The sequence below is a fragment of the Echeneis naucrates genome, chromosome 20 (assembly GCF_900963305.1).
Source record: "Echeneis naucrates chromosome 20, fEcheNa1.1, whole genome shotgun sequence".
Lineage (NCBI taxonomy): Eukaryota > Metazoa > Chordata > Actinopteri > Carangiformes > Echeneidae > Echeneis > Echeneis naucrates.
In genome coordinates this window covers 5,962,528-5,987,309 of record NC_042530.1, presented here as the reverse complement: position 1 = coordinate 5,987,309, position 24,782 = coordinate 5,962,528, and the positions used below count along the sequence as shown (strand labels likewise).

At 41.8% G+C, this 24,782-nt stretch overlaps 2 protein-coding genes across 2 annotated transcripts; both read left to right on the top strand.

Annotated features, from left to right (window-relative positions):
• The first annotated feature begins 64 nt into the window (after positions 1 to 64).
• On the top strand, positions 65 to 6,698 carry insig1 (insulin induced gene 1). Its single transcript, XM_029529033.1, has 6 exons — positions 65 to 291; positions 418 to 780; positions 2,031 to 2,155; positions 2,412 to 2,578; positions 3,295 to 3,394; positions 4,964 to 6,698. Exons 1-6 carry the CDS (start codon positions 234 to 236, stop codon positions 4,991 to 4,993), a joined length of 843 nt encoding a protein of 280 aa, XP_029384893.1. The 5' UTR covers positions 65 to 233; the 3' UTR covers positions 4,994 to 6,698.
• A 12,508-nt stretch (positions 6,699 to 19,206) lies between these two features.
• On the top strand, positions 19,207 to 21,912 carry en2a (engrailed homeobox 2a). Its single transcript, XM_029529475.1, has 2 exons — positions 19,207 to 19,693; positions 21,593 to 21,912. Exons 1-2 carry the CDS (start codon positions 19,207 to 19,209, stop codon positions 21,910 to 21,912), a joined length of 807 nt encoding a protein of 268 aa, XP_029385335.1.
• The last annotated feature ends 2,870 nt before the right edge of the window (positions 21,913 to 24,782 follow it).

The window sequence follows — 24,782 nt, the reverse complement described above, 5'->3', positions numbered from 1 at the left end:
CGGTGGCGTGGGGTGGCGCCACGTCATATCAGCCGCCGCGCTCTGATTGGCTGCCGAGTCTCACCCGACACAGCTGTGATTGTTTTCTGCAGAGGGAGCTCCCGGTTCGAGCTCTGTGAGGAGGAATGGAGCAGCACCGTGCGTGTGTGTCTGCCTGCCAACGATGATGTGAACGAAGCTCGATCTTTTTTTTTTTTGAGGGGGTGCTGTTGTTGGTTTATACCCGGACGTGAATGAACAGGAGAGGAGCTTTCTGTTTGGACCAGACACCGAGGACGTCTGGAGATCAAGGTATGGAGCCTCCATCACAGCTTTTCTCACTGTAGCACTGTTGTACTTAGTTGGTGAGTTAAAAGGAGCCAGTTTGATTTTATTACTCTTTTTTTTTAAGTCACATTTCCTCCCTTCCTCCCTCAGCCACAAAGCGCCAAATGCCCGGACTGGAGGATCGCTGCTGGAGCTGCTCCTGTGCGTCAAGGGTCGAAAGCAAACATTCGTCGTCGTCGTCGTCGTCTGGAGCAAACTGGTTGGCGTCCAAAGCCGAAGAAATGATGTCCATCATCACCTCAGTGCTCAGCAACGCCTACGGCTCCCTGCACGACGTCCGGACGGCCAACCTGATCCGCCGGGGTCTGGTCCTGTTCACGGTGGGGGTCTTCCTGGCCCTGGTGCTCAACCTGCTGCAGATCCAGAGAAATGTCACCCTGTTTCCGGAGGAAGTCATGACCACTCTGTTCTCCTCCGCCTGGTGGATCCCGCCGTGCTGTGGCACAGGTGCAGGTGAGTGGACAACTACGGTGGCCGGGAGGGGGGGGGGGGTCTGCGAAATAGTTGTTGGAAGGCAGGTTATGTGGAGTTATGTGGACAAAGGACTGTGTGATGGGGAGGCGGCTTGGTGCTGCAGAGAGAGCGAACTACAATGAAAAATGATCAGTTATGGCTGTTTAAAGCTTGCTGGTCGCCTGTGTGGTTTATTTGCCCCACACGCCACAGGACGGAGGAAAATGGGGCATTTAAAACAATAAGCACTCTCCTATCAGCAGTAGTTGTGTGATCAGGAGGTCATGAATCATCCGCCGCTTTTGTTTTTGGCGGCTCTTACACAAGCTTCCCGCTCACAGACCAACCGGTTTTTAATCGGGATAATATTATTATAAATAATAATAAAAATAATAACGACTCGGTGCAGATGGTTGGCATTCTCGATCGCTGATTGGTCGCAACAGCCGGACACGAGGTGAGCTGCGCGCTCATTGGTCAGTGTCATAACTGGTGAGCTGAGTGGGCGGGGCTATTAAGGCCAGGAACCAGGAAGTAGGAAGATTAAAAAAAAACAAAACAAAACATGAGCTTTTACTTTGTGCTCCTCCCACCATGTGCTGCAGGGCTGAAAACAAATGTCATGTTACTCCATGTTTTTACTGTGTGCTTTCTTTTAATGTCTGGGTCTTACTACAAGGTAACAGTTCACCTGATTAAGCCATAACTGTCTACAATAAATTACTAGAAGTAAGTTTCATCATTGAATAGCCACACATTGTACAGTACAGTGTTTTCATATATACATATTTGGCTGTCAGAGGAATTCAAAGGAAACTGTCAAACCCCCCAGTATTTTCATCTTGCAAAGACAAGGAAAAGAACACATTCATTTTGCTGTAAAAGTTAAATTAGGTTTCAGATGGTTTTTAACGTCAGGCAATCAATCATTTTGTGACCAAGTGCTTGAGCTCAACTATGTGTGAGGTTAACATCACAGACAAAATGTCGAATCAACTCCACAAAACAATTTGACAAGAGCTTGGCATAACACAAAACAGGTAGTTAAAAAGAGAGTCAAACTAAACCAGTTTTACAAAGCAAATTAAAAAAAATGTTTGGTTTTGAGGGGTATGAATGGTTTACTAATTATGGAAACGCATGTTCAGCAAATAATCCCGCAAAGCAGCTCCATGATACAATTTGACATCAGCCATTTCCCGGAGTTTCTGCTTATCTTGTGTAATTTGGGTCTTTGTTCCCTTTTGCAGCTGTTATTGGCCTGCTCTATCCCTGCCTCGACAGCCATTTGGGGGAACCACACAAGTTCAAGAGGGAGTGGGCCAGCGTCATGAGGTGCATCGCAGTGTTTGTTGGCATCAACCATGCCAGTGTTGTATCCTTTCACAAAGAGCTCATGTTGTGGATTCTTTTGACTGTGGTCCTTCAAGATGAATGTATAATGTAAACAAACAAATTTTTCCTTTGCTGGTATAGAAAGGATCTGAAGTAGCAGCATGTCCTGCTTTAAACTTGACATTTAAGAAGTGATGGAACTTGTTGTTAACAGATCATCCAAATATTTTGGTAATTTCTAATCCTAAAATGGAGTCACAATGTTTAGCTTTGTCCTTAACTACCCTGTCACACAGAAACTAGACTTCGACAACAATGTGCAGCTCTCCCTAACGCTAGCAGCGTTATCCTTGGGTCTGTGGTGGACCTTCGACCGGTCCAGGAGCGGCTTTGGCCTGGGCATCACCACTGCCTTCCTAGCTACTGTGATTACACAGTTGTTGGTCTACAATGGAGTCTACCAGTAAGTCATGAATACAAGGAGAACAATACATTTCCCATTTTTCACTTTTGAGGAAACAATACCGATGTTGTGAGCAATTGTTAATCGCAAGAGCTTTGTCATCACTAATTTCTGGTTTCATGTTACACCCACAATAAAAACAGTGGTGCTTGGTTTAAGTGTGCTGTATTCAGGGATGAAAGTCTTACCCTAGTGTGAAGGAAATGGTGGATTTACTCCCACCTGTCTGATTCTAAAAAAGATGTGACACATAACACAAGAAGTGTTGAGTTATCTTTCTGGTATTCCCCTTATCTCTTGGAGCCCAATTAACAGCTCAGCCTACCAGCTTCAGTGGCACACAGCAGAGAAAAAGGACTGTTGCCCATGATAGCAGTTTCAAAAGGCAGTCGCAGCTCCTGTTGAGTTTACGAGGTAGAAACGGACTCCCCCTAGAATGTCATGTGTCAGAGCTTTCTCTGGCTTTGTCTTTAAGGTGTATTTCCTGCTTGTCAGAATTGATGCCTCTAATTCCCACATTTGCCTGAGGGGAAAGATGAGATGTAATTTGCTCATTATAGGATAACTTGTTTAAGTCTTGAGGGAATTCTGTTTTTGTTTGACCTAACAACCCAGGAGGTCGGGTCTCACACTATATACACTTTATAGAACTGCATAATCAAGCATATTTTATTTATTTATTTATTTATTTATTTATTTTTGCTCCTTTCTTTCAGATACACATCCCCAGACTTCCTGTACGTACGCTCCTGGCTCCCATGTATTTTCTTCTCAGGTGGTGTTACTGTGGGAAACATTGGACGTCAGCTTGCCATGGTAAAGATTTAAACCATTTATAGGGGAGGGAAATACATATATACACTCAAATTAACACAACACATACAAGGTAAAAGGTCAAACTCCTTCAAGGGGGAGTGCTGTTGCTTTGCTGTGCTCTTAATCTTAAAGACTTGACTCAAGCTTGTCATAATTTGACACCCTCTAGTCAGCATTAAGTTAGACAGCTGCTCGTACGTTTTTACTTAAGAACATTTGCATCCCTCACGTATATGATATTTTACTGAGTGGATGTACTTGCAGTTGTGTACACCTGAAAAGTTGAAAATGTTATAGGCTGGCGGCTTTATGTGTACTTTTCACTTGAACAGAGAACAAACCAGTTTGGCTTTATCATTTTATTGTTTTGCAGTCACACAATTTTCTGGTCTTTGGTCATGATTCCTTCAAAAGACTCCCCTGAACCACACATGCTTTGTTTGCACTTATTTAGCTGGAGCATGACAGCAAGTAGCTCTGTCATATGAGCTAAAGTTCCACAAATAGCACTGGACGCCCCCCTTTACTTCATAATTATCCCATCAAGTCAGCTTTGATGTCTTCATTAAGCTTCTGCCCAGAAGCCTCACCTCATTCTGTCTGTAAAGTAAGAGTCCCGTCACTCCCTCAGTTTGACTCAGTCAAAGCGTGAAAGCAGATTAAGAGCTGTTGTTTTTCACAGTCGTGGCGAGACACAGAGCCAGTCAGGACTCGGCCGTCCAAAGGGTCATTTGCTACTTGTTGTTTTTGTTTGTGATGAGGCCTGAAGAATGTTGGCACAAGTCCGCGCTTGTGGGTTTGTCCTGTGTTTTTCTCTCTTTCACTCCAGTGGGTCAGTTATGAGGAACATGAGACTTTTTTCCCCCTCAAAATGTTTTTCTGTCGGTGGCTTGTTTATCTTTTTTGTTGGGCTTTAGCCAGTCAGAATCAATAAAATTGGTTTTGGGGCACTGATCGCACAGAAAGACAAAAAAAGCTAAACACTCTGTCCTGTCCTTTTTAGATCAACAGAATGGCTCAATTTTATTTGTACTGAATACACAAACCACTGAGATCCTCATGTCTGAATATGTTTAAACTGTTCTATGAAAAATATTTTTTGTTTTAATGTGGCTATTATTTGGTGTTCCCTTGGTAAGCAAAGGATATTGTTGCCTCTTGTTATACAAAATTTCAGCTAAAAAGAAAAAACTAATCATCAAAACAACCAGGAACTGAGAGGAAATGTTCCCTCATTAAGCTGCAGAGGAATTGTCCAGAGTGTGGTTTCATTCTCGCTTGAGTTTACAGGAAACTGAATCTAACCTGTTCATGTGTTATTGTGGTCTAGAAAATTAATCACCTGAGGCTGTTAAAAGTTTTCCTGCTTCCCAGTCAGAAAACTTCTGACCGGGATTAAATTATTGGTGTTACTTTATGCATATCGCTGCCATCAGCATCCACTAAATACTGCTTTGTTTTGTTTGTTTTTTTTAGTGTACTTGCAGATATTCTGACTGGATTTCTTATTGCCGCATGAATGCATTGATTGATTTGATATTAACAATGGACTTCTCTGGTTTCCCTCAGGGTGGTGTTGAGAAACCCCACATGGACTGAAGAGTGGAAAAGCTGAAAACCCGTCGAAGGACACCCAATGCAAAAATGGATGAGTTATTTGAAGGATGAGAAGAATTATAGGAGAGATAAGACTCATTGTTTTTGACTTCATCCAATGTTCTCATAACAAAGTGCAGGTCAGAAAAGCCCCTCATCTAACGTGCCATCTTCTCCCCTCCTTATGGCCAAACAACCTCTCCCTTGCACCTCAGTTATACTCCAATAACACTCAGACTTCCTGGCCTTTTTAGCGTTTGTTTTTTGAAGTGGACTGTTGGCTGGTTTTGTTTTCATGCTGGAGGTGTGTATCCTGCAGTTCATGGAGGGGAAGTGTGCATGTGTGTGTGTGGATGTATCTTAGTCTTAGAGAATACATGCAGGGGGTACTACAATGTCGGGGTTTTTTAATCAGTCTGAATTTACTACGAGTATAAAAGGGAAATGTTGTTCGAGTGGGCAAAAATCACTTCATTTTCACATGGAAATGTATGAAGAGGCTCCAGTGGCACCGCTGTAGCACAGGGGAGATGCATGTTCCCAATGAAACCAAATCAAGTATTTATTTTGTGGATTTCGAATGACACCTAAAACCAAATGTACTCTATCACTGATAATGAATGAGAATTTCCCATTTTGAAAGAAATAGTTTGATACTTTGATGTGTTGGGAAAACACTTGGTGTTAATTTTTTCACAGTGAGTTCAAGAAGAGGAGATCGATGTTCAAGTGTCCATGAAATGAAGCGAGACTTGATAAATGATTGGAAGTGCCAATTAGTTAACTACCAGTCTGTACCAGCTAATATTTACTTGTATATGAGGACGTCAAGAGAACACATGTACAATCTGTCAAGACATTTAGAGCAGATACGAAAACAGTTTAAGTTCCTCAAGTTGTCTTTGCTTGTGAACAGCTGCTGGTCAGTAGAAACACATCTTGAGACCTTTCAGTATCTTGTTGTTTCTGCTGCTATTTTGTTTTTATTCAAGCGGCATGAGGAAAGTCACCAAGGTGGTTTTGAAAGAATTTACCAGAACTACTTTTGCAAGCATCTGTGGCTGCTGCTCAACCGGTTTAAGGTACTTTGTGACCACATGTTAAATGCCTTTGATTCCCTTCGAGACAAAGGTATCATTACAATTATTCAACTTGGAATTACATCTTTAAACCAGTGCTGACAGTTTGGGAACATACACCAATTGAACGAGAGGGGAGGACATTATTACTTAAGATTTGCAATCTGTGATTGCCTGTGTATTATAGAATGTAGTGCTTTTGTCACTATAACAGTTTAGTTTTTATCATTTGTACAAACATAATGACATTACTGCTTGTATGTATAATGGCTTGCTTATGTAATCAGACAGGTGTATTACCATACTAGACCTTCAGTATGTTAGTTACCAATTGGGGGTCTAGAGGATTAAGTGCAATCAGAGTATATTCATGAGCCAATTATTCTTTCTTATTTATTATTATTATTTCTGACAGGCTTAAAAAAAGTATAACTTGTTGTAAGCATATGCAGTGTGGATACTTCAAAAAAAAGCAATAACATTTTTTTGTGAACAAGAATTGTGTCAGAGATTAAATGCCTTTAGAGTCAATACAAATGACTCTCACCAGAGAGACAATGTTTAAAAAAAAAAAAAGTCAAATATTGTGTCAAACTGTTGTAAAAATCTAATTTAGTAGCATTATCGAAGGAAACCTGATTTATTTTTTTAAAGACTATTAACAGCAGATCATGTCAGGTCCATCTGCTTATTTTCAGGTGTACTAAACTGAAGAGGAAGCTTTATTTTTTTGAGGTGGTGAAGCACCTTTTGTTTCAGTGTGTTAGAGTGTCTGTGTGTGTCTGATATTTCATCTGTGTATCATTTTTTGCTACCTTGGATTTAAGTGAAAAAATAAAAACACCTGATCAGGACATTGGTGTATTGTCATTATCCACACTAATGGGTGAATTGGTGAATGGTTGGGGATTTGGACCCGGACGTGTTAATATTGATGGACACATTCATTCAAAAATCTCAACACTCTTGGTTCACTCCCAGCCATGAAAGCCTGATACCAACGTGTATAGTTCATTTGGGTTTTAGCCATTCATCTTGCCATTGATTAGTAGACATCAGCCTAATTACATGTCTCAACAGCTTCAGTAAAACAATAGCCCTCTGAATTTTTTTTTTTTTTTTTTTCCTTTTCCTGGTGTCAAATACGGCAGCAGCTCAATTTGACCGGAGCTTTCTGGGTTGCTGATGGTGGCATTTGTTGTGTCTGCTGTCACGGCCAAGTTGAATAGACGGGGACAGGCTTTTGTCTACGGCCTCTGTCAGTCTCCAAGCCTTTATAATGTCCTCGCTGCCTCTGCTGCTTCCTTCTCTCACTCCCTCTCTCCTCCCTCCCTTCTCAGAGACCCCTATCCACCCCCACCAAAGAACCCCTGAAACTACCATATCTACCCTCTGTGTGTCACTGGGATCAGGAGGAACTGCCCCCTCCCCACCCTTCTCCTTCCTCTCTCTACCCCCTCTCTGAACACGCCTTTCTGAAGGGCAGACTTCTATTTATACCTAGTGGGGGACTGACAGTTAACCTTTTGCACCGGGGGGGGGGAATTTCTGGGAGTGCGGCCAAAATCTGTGGGCTATTCTGAAACAGACCCTCATTCTAGAGGGCTTCTTATACGTCTATACATCTATCTGTCTGTCTATCTCTCTCTCTCTGACAGGGCAACGATCCAACGCCACACGCCACTTCTCCTTCTCTCTCGCTTCCCTCTTCAGTGTCCTCCTCTTCTCAGGCTGAATAATTGGCCAGACTTCAACCTTCTTTCATTTCCAGCCCCAGTAAACTAAAAGACTCCATTAGAGCACCTTCTTATTGCCAAAACAACTCTGTCGCTCTCTCCTCTTTTCAAGGCGAGCAGACTATCTGATCTATTGATTTGCACCATCTATAGGTTTGCATGGTAGGCAATTCAATTTGAGGTCCTTGCAGCACCTCTGTGACATTGAACGTACCTTCAAAATGTCTTTTGCTCTGCTGATTTGACTCTGGACTCCCAGTAAACATACAGATGTGTTATCAACATTTCAAAGCTCACTTGCATGTGTATATTTGAGCACATTTCGTCCCCCGTATATTCCAATCTTGTGTCTTTTCAGAAATTGTGTCTCTTCAGTGGAGTATGATCATGTTAAAAGATGAAAGTGTTTATCTGAGGAAGGAAACGCAATAAATAAATATAAAGATAACAGAGCTCTGCGGTGCATTCCTCTAATCAGTGTGCATAAATGCATGAATGAAACCAGTGCTACACTTCTCAGATTATCCACATCACAGTGGCTACAGATACAGAATAATGCAATTAATATGCATGTATAGACTGGTTTGTATCCGTAATGTATATAAAGATGCATCGTGTCAAAAGAATATGGAATGGACGATATAGATGTTAAAGAAAAATGCTGTAATAAGATGAAATATAATTGTACACCAGGATACTGTAGGTTCTTTGTTTGAAAAATATATCTCCTCTTCAGTTGCCTTTGATCTGACCCATTTAGATATACTTCCTGCTCGAATTTGAAATTTTAGCATGAAGAAGTAATATCTTTATGCTAATCAATACAATTGTTGATTTGTATGGGGAACAAATATTTATAATACTATACTCAATACTGCCATATATTACTATGTTACATTATTTCACAGTTGAGTCGTGGTGGAAAGTAGCTAAGTACATTTATTTGCTTTCCCATTGTACTGATTCACAATTTTAAAATAGTTGAGGTATTTCATTGTCCTTCTTATTGCACTATTGATTTAATAAGTGCGGTTTGATAGTAACTATTCAGATGACTCATAATAAACAAACATCTGAGTGAAAAACACAAAGCATTTCATGCAAGAATGAAAGTGAGATTTTTGACTTTTCAGCTTTCTTGATCTTTAATGGGCTTTCCTTTCGCGTCTGAGAAACCTATGAATTTAGAGATTCCACCTCCAAACTTCTCAGATGGGCCATTTGAAATAATGTTTGAGCTCTGCTTTTCTACCATGTCCTCACAGCTGCTCATATATACTTTACCTTTGATTGAATAACATTTTGAATGGAGGACGTTTGCTCTCTTATAAAAATGTTTCCATTGTTTGCTGGTAGTTTTACTGGCATGATAGAGCTCAACTCGGCTGTTCCTGGTCCCGTCCTGGATGTCGCCTTCTGAACACAACTCTCTATGGTTGACTTCCTATCCCAAGCATTTCATATCTCTCAGCCACCTTGACCCACGTGACCCTGGCCTTGATCGAATTGAACCTACACAGCTTGTTTTCATGTTTAGAAGTAAAATAGATTAATAAAGGTAAGACGGGGAGACATGAGGAAGAGCAGGTACATGAGAAGATGACGACACTTGTTTTGCAGGTCTAGATCTTGCAGTATGGCGTGAGATTACTGTGCAGTCTTTGCGGTGATGGCTTTTGTTGCCACCAGATGACAGTATTTATCCTCTGAGCTTGTCTGGACTTTAGTGCCATGACATCTATGGACCCCTAGTGGAGAGCTGAGGAACGCCAACGTCCTGCAGCACCTGATCTTCCAGTGCAGTTTTAATCTAATCATACAACTACTTTTTCAAAATTTGACAGTATAAGGTGGTGTGGGTTGGTGAGTGGTTGGTGCACATGGCACATTATTGCAGCATCCCAAGATTGATTCCCATCCGGGACCTTCGCTTTAGATCGTTCTCCTGTCTCTTGCCCTTCCTAACTGAAATAAAGGCATAAAGAGCCCCCCAAACTAATTAAAATACATTCTGACAGCATTGGTCTCCAGAGTCTTTAGAGGACACACACATAAATATGATGAATTGTATTGATCTAAATTGTGTAAAATAGATATTAAGGTAGCCTGTGTACATTTTTCATACGAAAGGAGAGCACTAGCAAAATCATATATCAGTAAATGTTTGTTAAAAGTGCATACTTTTTCAAAGGCTTCTTAAAAACCACTGATGAACATGAAAATTCAGATTCAGGCAGATAATTTATTAAACAGTGGCAAGAATATTATTCTTGGAATATTTATCTTAGACTGCAGTGAGCAGGCAGAGTCACATGCATGATAGAAAAGGTCAATGAAATGGATTGAGTGTGGAGAAAATCGTTGCACACTCTTATTTCTCTGCCAAAAGGTCTTCAGTGGCATTAATGTCCTGCTCTCTGTGATATATAATGAAAGATTGTGTGTGTGCGTGCATGTGTGTGTCGTTTAGGTCTACTGAGTCTTCATTACACCAGAGCTGGGTCCACTCCTGTCCTCTGCCCTCACTCGTTGCCTCTCCCTGTGCTGGCCAGGAATAATGAATTGCCAGTGGATGCCATGGGGGCTGACTGAGTGGCTCAGAAGTGGACTCCATTTTAGTTCAAATTACCTCTCAGATCCCATTTAAATGGCAGTTTCAGGCTGTTCCCCGCCTCCTCCACGTAGTCCTATCTGAGGGTGAAACGATCCACTCACACCCTTTCTTCATTTATTCATCTAAGTACCTGTGATTCTGGCAATATTTTTTTTCTCCCCCTTCATGGTCAATCCTCTGGTGCTGTAGATTAACATCACGGGACTCACCAGGATGGAAACAAAACATCTACATAAAAACACAAGGGAAGGCACCATCTTTAACAGTGTAAACAACAGTGCATGCCTCAATGGGATTTATCAGTTCAGTCAGCATGCTCAGCCTTGTGTGCCATTCCTGTCGATTCCTCTTCTTCTTCTGCAGGACAATAATAAAATGACAGCATAAACCTCAGGTGATGGCACATTATGCATGCCATCCAAACAAATCCTTCCCAGTGTAAATTAAACACATCCAGTGCATCTTACAGCCCAGATCAGACTCTGTAAATCGGCCAGGGTAATAATAACAACAAGTGAATAAAAGGTAATGGAATAAATCAAGGTGAGCATTTCCATTGCATCAACATATAATCCTGCGAGGGAGACAACAAAAAAATCTGCAGATTGTAGCAACTCAAAAACAGGGAGCAGGCTCTCAGTGTAAGCCACAAGTCAATATTCATATTCATCCTTCAGTTTCTTATATGAGTTGACTTTTCTTTCAGTCTCGATTCAGATCATTTACTGACTGATCTTAAGGTAAATTTTATTTGGAGGATTTGGGTTCCGGCTTTTAATATTGGAAACACATATTTAGCTAAACATGAAACATGAAAAATAATGATTCAGTCATTCTGTTTATGTATCACACCAAAAACTAAGCCTGCTGAACAAACCTGAAATCACAGCTCTGAAGTCTATACATCAACGTTCATGGACTACACACTTTGTTAGCGTGGCCTATATTCATAATAGAATGAATAACCCAAATCATGCCTGCAGTTCTACTTAGGATGCACTAAAGGTCGATGTTTGTCATGTTTTAATTAGTCTTCATTAGTAGGCGTAAGAGACATTTCTGGGAAGCAACAGGCACGCAGCCTATTCACCTCTCTGCTGAGAGATGCACAAAGTTGGCAGGCTTAAACCATCTGGGAAAGTTAGTGCTCCTAAAATGGCCTTTGACAGCTCGCCCCCCCCCCCCCCACTCCCCCTCCTCTGATAAGCGACAAATTCACAACATATTCGCGGCTGGGGGGTAAAAACAACTCAGGTGCACAGCACAGGGAGGTGAAAGGGACTGCGTCGCACATGGCCCTTTCTGCTGGGGGGGTCCAGCACTATTTTGGCGAGTTAAACGGCGCAGGGCGCGATGCCACACAGGGAGAGGGGTCGGATGGCCGCATATGACTGACCTCTTCCCACTATAATTAAAGCTGCAAGCTGGACCCGGAGACATAGCACAAATGGTTTCTCGCTTTTGGAACAAATTCCAAACTGAAAAAAAAAAAAAAAAACTCCGGAGAGAGAAAATAGCTTGGATTTTTTGACCGATTTCATTAATTATGTAACTTTTGACCTGCGTGCATGAGGTTTTCACGCCGTCTGCCTTGCTGATTTGATATTTTGAGCACTTTATTGAAGCTGAATAAGGACTAGAAAACGTATTTACTCCACTAATCCGGTTTAACCCGCACTTCGGATGACCTGAGCGGACATTTAGAAACCTGCAGCAACCTGTCTGCCTTTCCACTTGTTCCCCACTCCTCAGAAAACGTGAGACAGGTGCAGGGGGGCATGTGGACGATCCAAACCCTGTGAAGCATCTTGCCCCCCACTACCTAAAAAAAAAAAAAAGGACCAAAAAACTTTTTAAGGGCCTCCGGGTTGATGTGATCTGAATAAGGGTGTGTGTGTATATATATATATGTTTTTTTTTTTGGGGGGGGGGGGGTGTTAGTGAACACCAGGTAGACTGTGGACTCTTTTATACTCCCCTGGCTTTTCTTTGAGGTCTGTTTAAATTTTCATTCATAAATGCCCCCCTCCAGATACCCCACCCCCCATGTTGCATGCTAGCCTATTTGTTCTGTATGACTGAGAATGTAAACCCATTAACCTTACGGAAATAGCCACCACGTGTAGTTCATTCTTTGCTGTCACAAGTTAAGACGTCCCGACATGGGAACAGCTGGAAGACCAGGGGGGCTGCAGAGGTCTGCCGTCCTGACACAGCTCAGTACCGTGAAGGCAACACGGGTCCCCTGCTCCTCCTGCGGACCAACTTCAACACAATTAAAGAAGAAATCCATTACTGACTCTTACTTTGAAATGAGAGCAAGTTCTATGAGAAGTCGTAGAGAAACACACAGCCCCCCCCCCCCACTCAGTAATCTGAATCCTGTTTCCACCCCCCTCATCTCCACTTTGGGATCTAAGTAAATCAACAGAGGCCTAGCTTTAATCCAGCCATATATTTTTTCATTTCAAAAGAAAATAAAAATGTTAGAGTCACTCGATTTACGGATTACTGTTGGAGTTGTTTTCACAATTTTAGCATTAGTTCCATACAGGACAAATAATTAGTCATATGAATTTGTTGTTATTTTCAGTCAGTCAGTCAGTCAGGCGGTTTAAAGCTGCCATGATGGAGCTTTAAAGGACCGAAAAACTCCACAAACTGACCGCACACAGCTCATAGTAAGGATTTATTCACTAATCATGAACTGAATTTACACTTTATTTTCTGAGACCAGACATCTGTGACAAATTGACTTGATTTTTCTATTCTGCTTTTAGTTTTTGTTTGCCACACATCCAAACATAAAGCATGGCTGCAGAAACTTAGCTCCACTTAGTTTAGTCACTTAGAAAGCTTTCTTTTTCTTTTTTTTGTAAACAAGCTTTCTTTCCAAACATACGGATGTGCTTCTCCTTCTTCATGCAAGAAATTTTACTTTGAGACTAAATAAATAGCACTGCTCTTCCGAAAAGTGAGCAGTTCAATTGAACGTTTTTCTCATATTAGTGGAGCATTCAGGAGTTTGCTGACTGCAACTCAACTGCATTCAATTAGGCTTCGTGTAATTTATCTGAGGCCTTAATTGCGCTGAGGGTGGTGCACTTGTTTGTGCTAAGCTCTGTTTGAGACTTCTTCTCTTTAAGAACAATCCCAATTCAAATGAGACTTATCTACGCCAGAGCGATCAGACGGATTAAGAGTTATTAAAACCTATAAAGGGCTGAAGCCAGGAGATTCTGCGGCCTCAAAGTCTGCTGCGACTGCACAGGATTTCTCTGTAAACACATTTCCACCACGGACGAATTATATAGACATCATCTGCATGATGGATAAATAATAATAAATAAATGGGATGGAAATACTTTTTGTCAGGTTTTGTCAGGTTTTGTCAGGTTGATAACTACTTTTGGAATAAATAATAATAATAAAAACAAAAACAGCCGGAGGTTAACCCAAAAATATACAAACATTATAAATGCAGTGGTTTTTAAACCAAATTTCTTCATTCACATATGTCTACCATGTTTGGAAACAATCCCCCGGACAAGAAAAAAAAAAATCCTGGCAGAGAAAGAGGCATTGGGAACAGGTGAAATTCCCTCCTCAAATCCTTCAATGAATTTTCGATGACTCTTAATTCTGGACTGATTGATTTTTTTCCACAATCTTTGTCTAACTCGGCTGCCATGCTGTTGGCTGACCCGGGATGGAAAACAGGAAGGCAGTGCGCTTCCAGCCCCCCCCCCCCCCCCCGCCCAAAAAAAACAAAAACGTAACAAAAGAAAGAGAAATTCATACAGGATCATCAAATAGGAGAGACGTGCTTTCAGTGTTTGAAAGGCACAGGAAGCCGGAGGATTTGGTCCGACCCCTGCATGGTGACAGAGCTGATATCTTAGGGCGGGAGGGAAGGGGGTGCTGGGGCTCAGGGTGCATCTGCAGAGGTCCCACCGCCCTCTGATCTGTGAGCTGGCACACATCACGGCGTCCATTCACAAATCCTCCTTCTGAGCGTCACCTTTTGTAGTACTCCATAGTAGTGAGTGCTGGTGACGTGTAAGACAATCCTACCAAGCAAAATACAGAGGAAAAAAAAGGTTATAGGAACTCAAGGACAGGGCACATGCGCACAATGCGTACGATTTATTATAGTAGTGGGGGGGGGGGGGGGGGGAGTGAGTGCGTGTACGTGAGAAGGGGGGGGGGGTGTTAAACTATAAGTGAATATGAAATAGACCCAGTTGCTGGATTTATAGGCTGCATAGATACAGATTCAGGCGCTCCGATGGTAGCCTTGAATTGTAAAAAAGAGGGCAGAAACAGAGGATATTAACCCTTTTCCTGCAAAGCTACAGAGATGCTCCAGTGCTTTTTAAAGCAAACGGGAGAACAGAGAGGAGAAAACTGAAGTATTCGCCTGTTTGGCGATTTGGCGAAATCTGAGAGACATGACTGGTGCAATAATCAATATTTGCTGCTCCCTTGAACAAGAACTGAATATATTTGTGGCCAATAATAATTTTATTCAGCCTATGCTTTAACCATAAAGCGGTACTCTCAATGTTGCTAGACTTTCAAAAATATTAAATAGAAATAATGCATATTGATTAGATAATCCTACCTCGGCGAAACTTCAGTTTAAAACAAGATTTTTCTAAAAGTTCCCATCATCGCTCAGTGATCTGACGGAGCTTATGAGATGACATGAGTCCTGTTTAACCAACTAAAACAAATAATACCTGAATACGAAGTGTGCGTTTGAGCTCCAAGTGTGAAATGATGGAAGATCAGACACCTCCGAGTCTGCAGATTTTTTTTTTCCTTGTAATTTCTTTGCACAAACAGTCTAATCTGGGCAGTTTTTGCCAAAATGCATAATGTACACACAACAAAAAACAGGCCTATACGCACGCACATAATACAAGGCTGCGTGGCCTGTTTGATACACTTTGCTGGTTATTTGGACAGCTTTTCACAATGTCACAAGCTAGAAAAATGAAAAATTTATATTTGACTCATATGCGAGTTTCCCCGTGTCAGAGGAGCACAGGCCTGGGTACAGACAAATAAAAACATTGGAGCTGAAACCACAAAAGCTTCATTTTAAAATAATGTTTTTCTGTGCAAATGAATCATGGAAAAAAATAAAAAAATAAATAAAAACGAAGGACGGAACAGTCTAAAGACTAAAAATGGAGGAGCTTTATTATCTCCAACACCTAATAACCACTATAGAGCACAACAACACACGAGTACACAGCAAATGTAACAAAACAATAAGGCATAAAGCTTAATATGACTCTCAGCTGAAATAATACAAAAACACTTAAATCAGCTGTACGGTAATGTGTTAATGATGCCATACCACCACAATATTTTAACCCTTAATGGACCAGGAAATGTGTTTTCATTCACGCCCAGAAAAGTAAAGCGCACAGTCTCAGTCTCACTCGTGTGTCAAAGCAGAGAAATTGTCAGTAAGTAAAGCAACGACACTGAGGACAGGGATGAGCCTTTCTACTTAGACAGGATACGGTACTTATTTTTGGCTTTTCATCACCACAAACCAAAACGAGCCGGTCCAAAGTGAAGACAATAGTGAGTGAAAAACCCCACAACAGTGGGGATTATGTGCTTGTGTAGTATCCACTGCAAACTAGCTAGTTTTGAAGCTGGATAGCCAGTTTTTGCTTGTAAAGACTGCAGCAGGCTGATATGCCTTAATGTTTCACCTTACAGATTTATTTATTTATTTATTTTGTGTGTGTAGTTTTTGTGCTCAACAGGACTCATTCGTCTGCGTATTTATTCTCTTTACACAAGTTTCGGTTCGAAAACGCCGCTTGAAAACGGAAACTAGTGAGACAAAGTGACAAATATGTGACTTTTTAACGGAGATTTAACATTTTGAGGCCCAATTACAGACTAGTTGTTGTGGATTTTTTTTTTTTTTTTTTCAGTGCGCACACGCTCTTATTATAATGCAGAAGCAGAAGGTGTCATTTCCTCCAGACAGCCCTGTTTTGCTGGGAGGTTAGAGGCCAAGCCCAGGCGGTAGCGGCCTGTCTGTGCCTCCATTGTCTGCTGCTTATTTAGCGCTCAACATTAATCTGCGCTTCCCCTCACAAGTGAGAAACAATCGCAGCATGAGAGTGGCCTGTCTAATTACATCTTTCACTCCCAACTTTCACTTCAGCAGCCGACCAGAGAGCCTGGATGGGCTCTTTGTGGTTGGGGTTGGGGTTGGGGGGGGGGGCAGAAGGGATCTGAGAGGTGGAGGTGGGGGGGGGGGGGGGGGGGGTCGCTCAGGTAGATTTGGGATGAGGCAACGTTATCAGACGGTAGTAATTCACTTTTAATTGAAAAAATAAAAAGATCCACCAGAAACCAGAGATGTGCAGGCGTTAGAGCTGTCCAGACGCGTTTGAGCACAAATCCAGATTAACTCCAAACAAATATTTTAGGTAATAATACTTCCACAATAATTGCTTTGCAATTTGCACAAAGCCTATATTTAAGTGGTGAAAAGTCAAGGATGTGATTCCCCCCCCCCTCCCCCGCAGGACAAAACCTTGCTAAGACTTGAACTTAAATTACAGGGTTTATCCAGCCACGAACACAAATTAAAAACAATGGTTGTGGGCCACAAAACCAACCGCCACATTGTCCAGAAACCTCAACCTTTATAGCAAGTATGCACAGATCCAAGAAACCACCAGCCTATCCATGTCATAACGGCTGATTGGCCACTGATGCACAAATAATCACATTGTAGGCTACAACAAAATGTGCTCTGAATGAGCATTAATTTGAAACATTTGGATCAGTTATTCCCACTTACAGGCAGCTGCAGGAAAATACGGTGCAAGCTTGTAGTCATAATAATAATAATAATAATAATAATAATAATAATAATAAAAAAGGGATCTGACTTTCTAACCGAATTGTTCAAAGGCTGCTCAGCCTCGCTGCTCCTCCTCGAAGCCCCAGTGTGTGTGTGTGTGAGTGTGTGAATGTGTGTGTGTGTGTGTGTGTGTGTGCCTTTTTACACACGGCCCCGGTTCAGACTACAGCGGAGAGCCGGCTGAGCCGTCCCTGCAGCCCGGTGGCGTTATGAGGGCAGAAACAAACTTAGTCTGGTCAGCGAAAGTTGCTCAAAGTTTTGTCTTTGGCGCGACTCAGTATCCGGAGCAGCGAGCACAAAACAGTTTGTTTGCATCACTGATTTCTTTTAAAGGGATATGGACCCAGTTCTTGGTCGACCGCAGGGTCACGACAGGAGAACAAGAGAGCTTCAAAAATACTCAGCACACATCAGCTGTGCGTTTGTTCTGCGCACGGACGCGTCTTGGACTGTCGCGTTTCACGTTTAGTGCGTGTTGTTGTCAGCAGTGAAGCGACACGACACATTGGACCATCCTGTAAATCAGAGAGATTGTATATCATGATATAAAACAGGAAAGTCTTGTTGTCGCTGTGGGCTTAAAACATACAAGAAATCAGTTTTGGTGATCAACTTTTTTTTTTTAACCCTTTTTTTTTTGAAAAGTCACGTTAGTCCAGCCTCAGCTCAAAACGTGAGTACAAGACATTCAGCATTTCTGTCCGCCTTCAACCTTGGCCAGCACACTGACTTCGAGTCCCTCCCAGTCCGTTTGACCTCACAGGTGTTGGAATAACCTTTAATGCATCCATATTCAGGGAGATTTTCATCTCAAACTGATCTTCTCACTGGTGCATATTCCTCTATTTTATCACGTTGTCTTAAAGATTTCCACGTCACGGCTCCCCAGATACACCCACACGAGGCCATTTTGCTCTATTTTAGGGTTGGGTATAATCTGGCTTCATATGCAGATTTTTTCCTTTTATTGGTGCAAAAATTCAGATGTACAGGGTTTCTGAAAGTGCCTAGCATGAAGCGTCTTCCAAACTAAAATATGTTACAGCGAACAAAAGTAAAGTGAAAATGTCCTATTCCCCGTTTTCTTGGGGGTCCCTCTCTGCCGTGGAAGCAAGGAACCCCGGGGGTCCCCGCAACCCACTTTGACATCTGCCTTTGTTTTTATATTTACGGACAAATCAGCCGGTGTGCACCGCGTTTTTCCTTTGCAAACTTAAACTGCAGTAAATGAAGTTGCATGTTCATTAACACAGGTGAATTATTTTGAATATCCGAGGGCATGCACGGGATTTAAATTAGATTTCGTCTCCGTTAGTCCAGGACTCTTTCCCTTTACCAAAGCGAGGATGGGCGTTTGTGGACTGCGCTGGAGTCTGCGTCACGTGGCCTGGTTTCTGCCACCCCATTGGTCCAAGGCACGTGTCTGGGAGGACGGTGGGAAAACGTCACTCGGGGGGCTCGTATTGAAAATAAGAACAAAACTCCAGAGTGAGAGTATTAGAGCATCAGTTTAGGAGCCTCTTTATTTACCCTTAGTTTAGTTTAGGTGTAGGCATTACTGAGCGCACTCAAATCGGATAACTCTAAATTGGACGGTGCGCAAATGGCACATGTTTTAGCTCTGCGGTGTCAGTTGTAACCCGAGATTGAGGGAATATATGTCAAAAAGTATGCTTTTCTCAGAGGACACTGTCGCAAGGCTTTGCATGGTGTCCAAGGCACTCACTAGTATTTGAGTTTTGTTTTGTTTTTTTTTTTATTTCACGCGTGCAGTTTTTTTTTTATTCGTTTAATTTCCCTGAAGTTCTTTGTGAAATTTTATTGCAGCGGAGAGAGCGATAAAGGGGTTAAAGAGAGTAAAGCGGGGAAAGTGAATCAGTATGGAAGAAAATGATCACGGCAACAGAGACGTGGTGGAGCGGCAGGAGTCGGCGGATGAATCCAACAGAGCCATCCTTCCCCTGCTGCAGGCTCCGGGGAACCTGCAGATCCCTCACCGGGTCACCAATTTCTTCATCGACAACATCCTGCGGCCGGATTTCGGCAAGAGAAAGGACGGGGGCGCAAACCGCGAAGAGAGCAGCTTGGCATCGCGGGAGAGCCACAGCAGCCCCGCCGCCCCTCAGACCGAGCCGGTGGGGAGCACGGTGCCGGCGGAGGGGACCTCCACCCCGCACACGGTTACCGCGGCGAAGAAGCCCGCTATAGCCGACGAGGAGCCCCTGAAACCCCGCGGGGAGAACGGAGACCAGTGCCTAAGCTCAGACTCAGACAGTTCCCAAGCCAGCTCAAACCAGGCCATGTCTCAGCCCATGCTGTGGCCAGCCTGGGTCTACTGCACCAGATACTCGGACAGGCCTTCTTCAGGTTGGTGGCACCGTGCATGCCTTTTACTCTACCGTGTTCTGTGTAACCTGAAATACCCCGTAACACTGACCCCGGATGGCTTGACCGACTTCTGCCGAGCAGGCTGGAGCGAACCGTGCAGCGCACCGCGTAGCGAGAATAAAGCAAAAATAAACCCATCCGACAAAAAGAAATACAGAAATATCACTGAAGACAAAACACAAATGCAGAGATCGACTGCATGCACAGCGTATCTTTTTGCAATGCAGGAAGAGAAATATATTTTTGAAATGGCTTTTTCATGAGAGTTTTGCATGCGAACGTGAAAGAAGAAATATTTCTATTACAACAGGAAGACTTTGTAAAATATATATACACACAAATATATATATATATTTAGATTTTAACCAAATTGGAAAATGAAACCATTTCCTCCGCGTAAACGCTCCCTGGGTTATGAATGGTGGCTCATACTGGGTCCTACATGCAGGCTGTAGTAAACAGAAGCGCGTTGACAGGCTCCCTGTCTGACAGACAATCTGCTCAATAATATTTGGTTCGCTTGTCATGGCTGTTTTTGCTCCTCGGCAGCGATAGACGAGTTGTGTTTTAGATGAATTAAAAATGAATGTGTTCACAATGGACGCTCCCAGTGGCTCATGAAGCTTATATCCCGGCCGGCACTGAGCTCTGTCGTATTATTTCTAATCTTCATTTGGAGGAAAACACCTGCTGTAACTTTCCAGCCCACAGCAAGGTTAATATCTAGTGAATTTTGTTGTTGTTGTGTCCATCAAAAGTGGAGTACAACTTGTTCTCATGCATTATGTAACGCTGTATAGAGTGGCGCAGGCGACTACTAGTAGTTGTAGAGCTGCACAGTTTTTATATGGGCTGTTAAAAAAATAATAAAACAGACTGATTCGTCAGGGAAGAAGTTCAGCCTATATTATGTGATTTTAATGTTTGTTTGTTTGTTTTTTTCTTGTTTGGAGGTGAGGACCAAACATGAAACCCAAAGCTCAGACAAACAGGCCTCGATCCAGATAGAAAATGAATGTGTAGCGATCCAATGTGCTGCTCAGATTCTCTTCACGTTTAATCCACCGAAGAGCTTTTCAAGTGGCTCACAAAAAATAAAAGCCTAAATTAGACGTGTTTTAAGGGTTTTTATTTCCTCAGCTCACCTGCAACACCTGCAACTGAGATGTGTCACTGAGGTTTTCCACTGTCCTATTGGATAATAATTCCTTACTACTAGTGTGTGTGTGTGTGTGTGTGTGTGTGTGTGTGTGTGAGAGAGACAGGGAGAGAGAGATGTGTACATACGTACGTAGCTTATGTGTGTGCAGTACAGAAGAGAGCTAGAAACAGGGAGGGAGGGGAGGTTTTTGCTTCTTGGAGGTTTTCTCTGGTGGACGTGCCAACATTATACAATCACTTCTAGATTTTTTTTGTTTTGTTTGTTTTTTTTATCCAAAATGTTTTGGGGTATCAGATAAACCTAATGTGTGATTTTTTTCTGACTACAATAGCTTCTAAATACGATAATATAATTGCAGAATATGATTGATACTCATTATCAAATTTTGGAGATTAAAATAAGTTTCTTAATCTGCAATTTTCACAGAAATAAACTTTACGCAGCACCTTTAGGTACATAATTGCTCATTTTCCTAGAAAAAGCAGCAGATTAGTATGTTTATGGAATATTTGAATTGGAAACTATGATTTTTAAAAACCATAATGAAATAAAGATAGATTTTACAAGTTTTTAATCGAGCAGTTCGCCTGGTGATGTTTTATTTTTGCCCATATTCATGAAACTGACGAACCAATGTCTCTGTGTGTGACCCCTCCATCCCCAAACCCCCCCCCCCCCCCCCCCCCCCGTTCCCCACACATGCACATACACTTCAGGGCCAAGATCTCGCAAACCAAAGAAGAAAACGACCAGCAAAGAGGACAAGCGACCACGGACGGCCTTCACAGCAGAACAGCTGCAAAGACTAAAATCGGAGTTTCAGACAAATCGGTATCTGACCGAGCAGAGGCGGCAGAACCTGGCGCAGGAACTGGGCCTGAACGAGTCCCAGATCAAGATCTGGTTTCAGAACAAGAGGGCCAAAATCAAGAAGGCCAGCGGCACTAAAAACAGTCTGGCCTTGCACCTGATGGCACAGGGACTGTACAATCACGCCACCATCACGTCGAAAGACGAAAAATCAGACAGCGATTGATTTTCCGAGAAGTAACAGCGGCCTCCTGACGAAAAAGAAGCTATAGTAATCCTATACACTTTGTTTTTCCATAGAGATATCACAGCAAAACTCTTGCCAGCAGGATTATTTCATGGCGACACAGCTGATAAAATACCACAAAGTACTAAATGCTGACCCACTAAAACACAACAGCCAAACAATGGGTCCAAGACAGAAGCATAAGAAATAATTAGGAAGAGTCCAGAGTCCCTGCAGGAACAGACTGATCTCTGTAGGCTTCTATAGGAGTATTATAGTGATGTTTCGTTACAGGGGAGGTTCAATCAAGCCTACAATGCAATAATTTCACCGAATAAAGGGCCAGTGTATAGAGTATACCAGCATAAATTGTTTAAAAAAATAACAGAGAGAGATATTTCTGCAATATCACGTCTATAAAAAGATGCTGTATAAAGGTATGTTTTCGTTGTTTGTCCCCCCCTCCCCTCCCCACGCCCCCCCAGGAGGTACAAATGCTTACACCCTTCATTTTTCTATAAGCCTACTGCTATCCATGATTGTCATCATTTTACATTTAACTGGCACTTGACGTTTCGATCTGTCAGTGAAGTTAACGAACTTAAGTCCAAAGAATATTTTTCTGCTGCATCCAGGCTACTGTGAATTTAAATAAATGCTAACACGATTTTATTTCCATGCTTGTTGGTTTCTTTGGTTGTGTTTAATGTATAAAAAAATACGCACAGGAGATGTTTTGGAGTCTCACTGGCAGACCTAATTGGGCAGACAATGAATTTTGATACGTTTTTTAAAAAGAAATTCGCAGGAACAGTTTATTATTGAGAGAGGTAGCGATTTTTTCTAACACGCCACTTCACTAAAATGCTGACTTCAGCCTTGTTTCTATGTATGTGGTCGTCTCATAGCCTTTAAACAACTATTATGCGCGTATTCCCTTCGTTATACCAATGCATCAGTGCAGCTATTATAGTTTTAAATAGCAATATGAGTCATTTTTTTGTAGCTAAATGATTTCAATGCTATAATGCTGCCCATAAAGTCACAGAAACAACTCTGTAGCATAAAGACAATGATGACAACCATTTTGCGCACTCTTGAGTATAGACTATAAATGCAGGTTATTGGATGTTCTTGTTAAATCTTTCTCTATATACATTTCTATTACATATCCATATATCATAAAAGAAGGCAAATCCGTCAGTGACTGTATTACAAATGTTGGAAATCTTATCGTTGTTGAAAGGACTTCATATGTGTATTTATATAGATTATATTGAGAAAAAAAAAATCTATCCAATGACCAGTGTTGCTTTAGAGTAGATATCTGAGGTGTTTACACTGCTTGTTTATCTTGCAATAACTTCTTTTGTTCTTTTTTTTTTTTGTGAATGAAAATAGTTTATGGGGCCTTTGCATGAAAGCTGCAATTTGTTGTACTTGGGCAAATAACTGTGTTTATAAACTTTGGTCTTTATCGACGAAAGTATGACCACGCTAAGTTTTAGACTGTATCCATACCAAATTGTGGACTTTTTGCCTTTCAAAGTGTTTTTGTTGTGTATCTGCAAAAAGTGTGTGTGAATTAAAATCCACCAAACAGAAACACACTTTGCCTTAAAGTTCAAGTGTGAACTTTTTATGAAACAGAACTGTGCCGAATCAGAGAAGCAGTATTACTTCAAATGCAGACTATTCAAGTTTAATGCCTTTATGAAAACTGCTGGTACGACATTATGAATTTACTCATCAGCGTATATCTATCTATATATGAACATGTTTAAATAAAATTACAACACAGAGTTGTAGAATACAATGCTATTTTTCATTTTATGTTGAAGTATTCTTTGGTATAAATGTACATAATTTGTATCATGTATTAATTGTGTAATTAACTGCCTCCTGAAAACTGCAAAAGAAGAGTAAATAAAGCTTGAAGATTATACACAGAGTTTCTGGCATGTTTATATAAAACTAAATTTGAAAAAGTAATCTTAAACTGCAGAAAAATTAGCTGAGGTCTGGTTAAAAGCAGCAAACGCGAATTTCTATCAATTTTGAGGTCTGAAAAAATAAACAAAAAACCCCAACAAAAACAAACAAAAAAAACCGCAAACATCCGATTGCATTATAATGGACAAAATTATCCATAAGTGAAATACATCCGATAATACTTTTAAATAAACGTTGCAAAGGCAAATAATTCCAAATTAGACCCGAAACATTATAAATTGGCACTGCACAGCAAACACCTGCTACTTCTCTGGGCAGTTAAGGATCAGACTCTTGCAGGATAAAATTCACGGAGTTTGAGATTAAAACATTAGAAAAGCATCAACATTATGCAAAGGAAAGCCTTGAACAATTCCCAGGCATGTTTCCTCAACAATGCCTTATCTGCATTTCCATACTTGCACCACTAGTCTTTGAACGCCATGTCTAACGGCCAGTGACTACCCATTAGAGCAGATAGGGCTGCTCCCAGCAGTGTCTTCGCGACGGTCAGTCCTCTTTGCCTCTTCTGAAAACAGCCTGTGCTTCTATCACAGGGCAGAAATGGAGTCGAAAGGAGGGAGGGAGGGGAAGGAGGAGGAGGGGGGAGAGAGAGAGAGAGAGAGAGAGAGGGAGGAGGAAAGGAGAGAGAGAAATAGAGAGAGAGAGAGCAATGAAGGTCAAAGCCTGTCATGGCTGCAGGTGGCTGGTTTCCCCCTCCCACCCTGCAGTAACCCATTCTCCACACACAGCTTTCTCACTCAAAAACTCGTACGCTCACTCTCTCTCCTTCACACACAGACACACACACACTCACTCTCTCTCTCCCTCTCCCTCTCTCACTCACTCACACACACACTTACTGACTTGGTTTTATT

Coding starts and splice junctions, on each gene's coding strand:
- en2a (XM_029529475.1), top strand. CDS start 19,207: ATGGAAGAAAATGATCACGGCAACAGAGACGTGGTGGAGCGGCAGGAG. Junction 19,694..21,592: donor CTCGGACAGGCCTTCTTCAG/GTTGGTGGCACC, acceptor CATACACTTCAG/GGCCAAGATCTCGCAAACCA.
- insig1 (XM_029529033.1), top strand. CDS start 234: ATGAACAGGAGAGGAGCTTTCTGTTTGGACCAGACACCGAGGACGTCT. Junction 292..417: donor GAGGACGTCTGGAGATCAAG/GTATGGAGCCTC, acceptor TTCCTCCCTCAG/CCACAAAGCGCCAAATGCCC. Junction 3,395..4,963: donor TTGGACGTCAGCTTGCCATG/GTAAAGATTTAA, acceptor GGTTTCCCTCAG/GGTGGTGTTGAGAAACCCCA.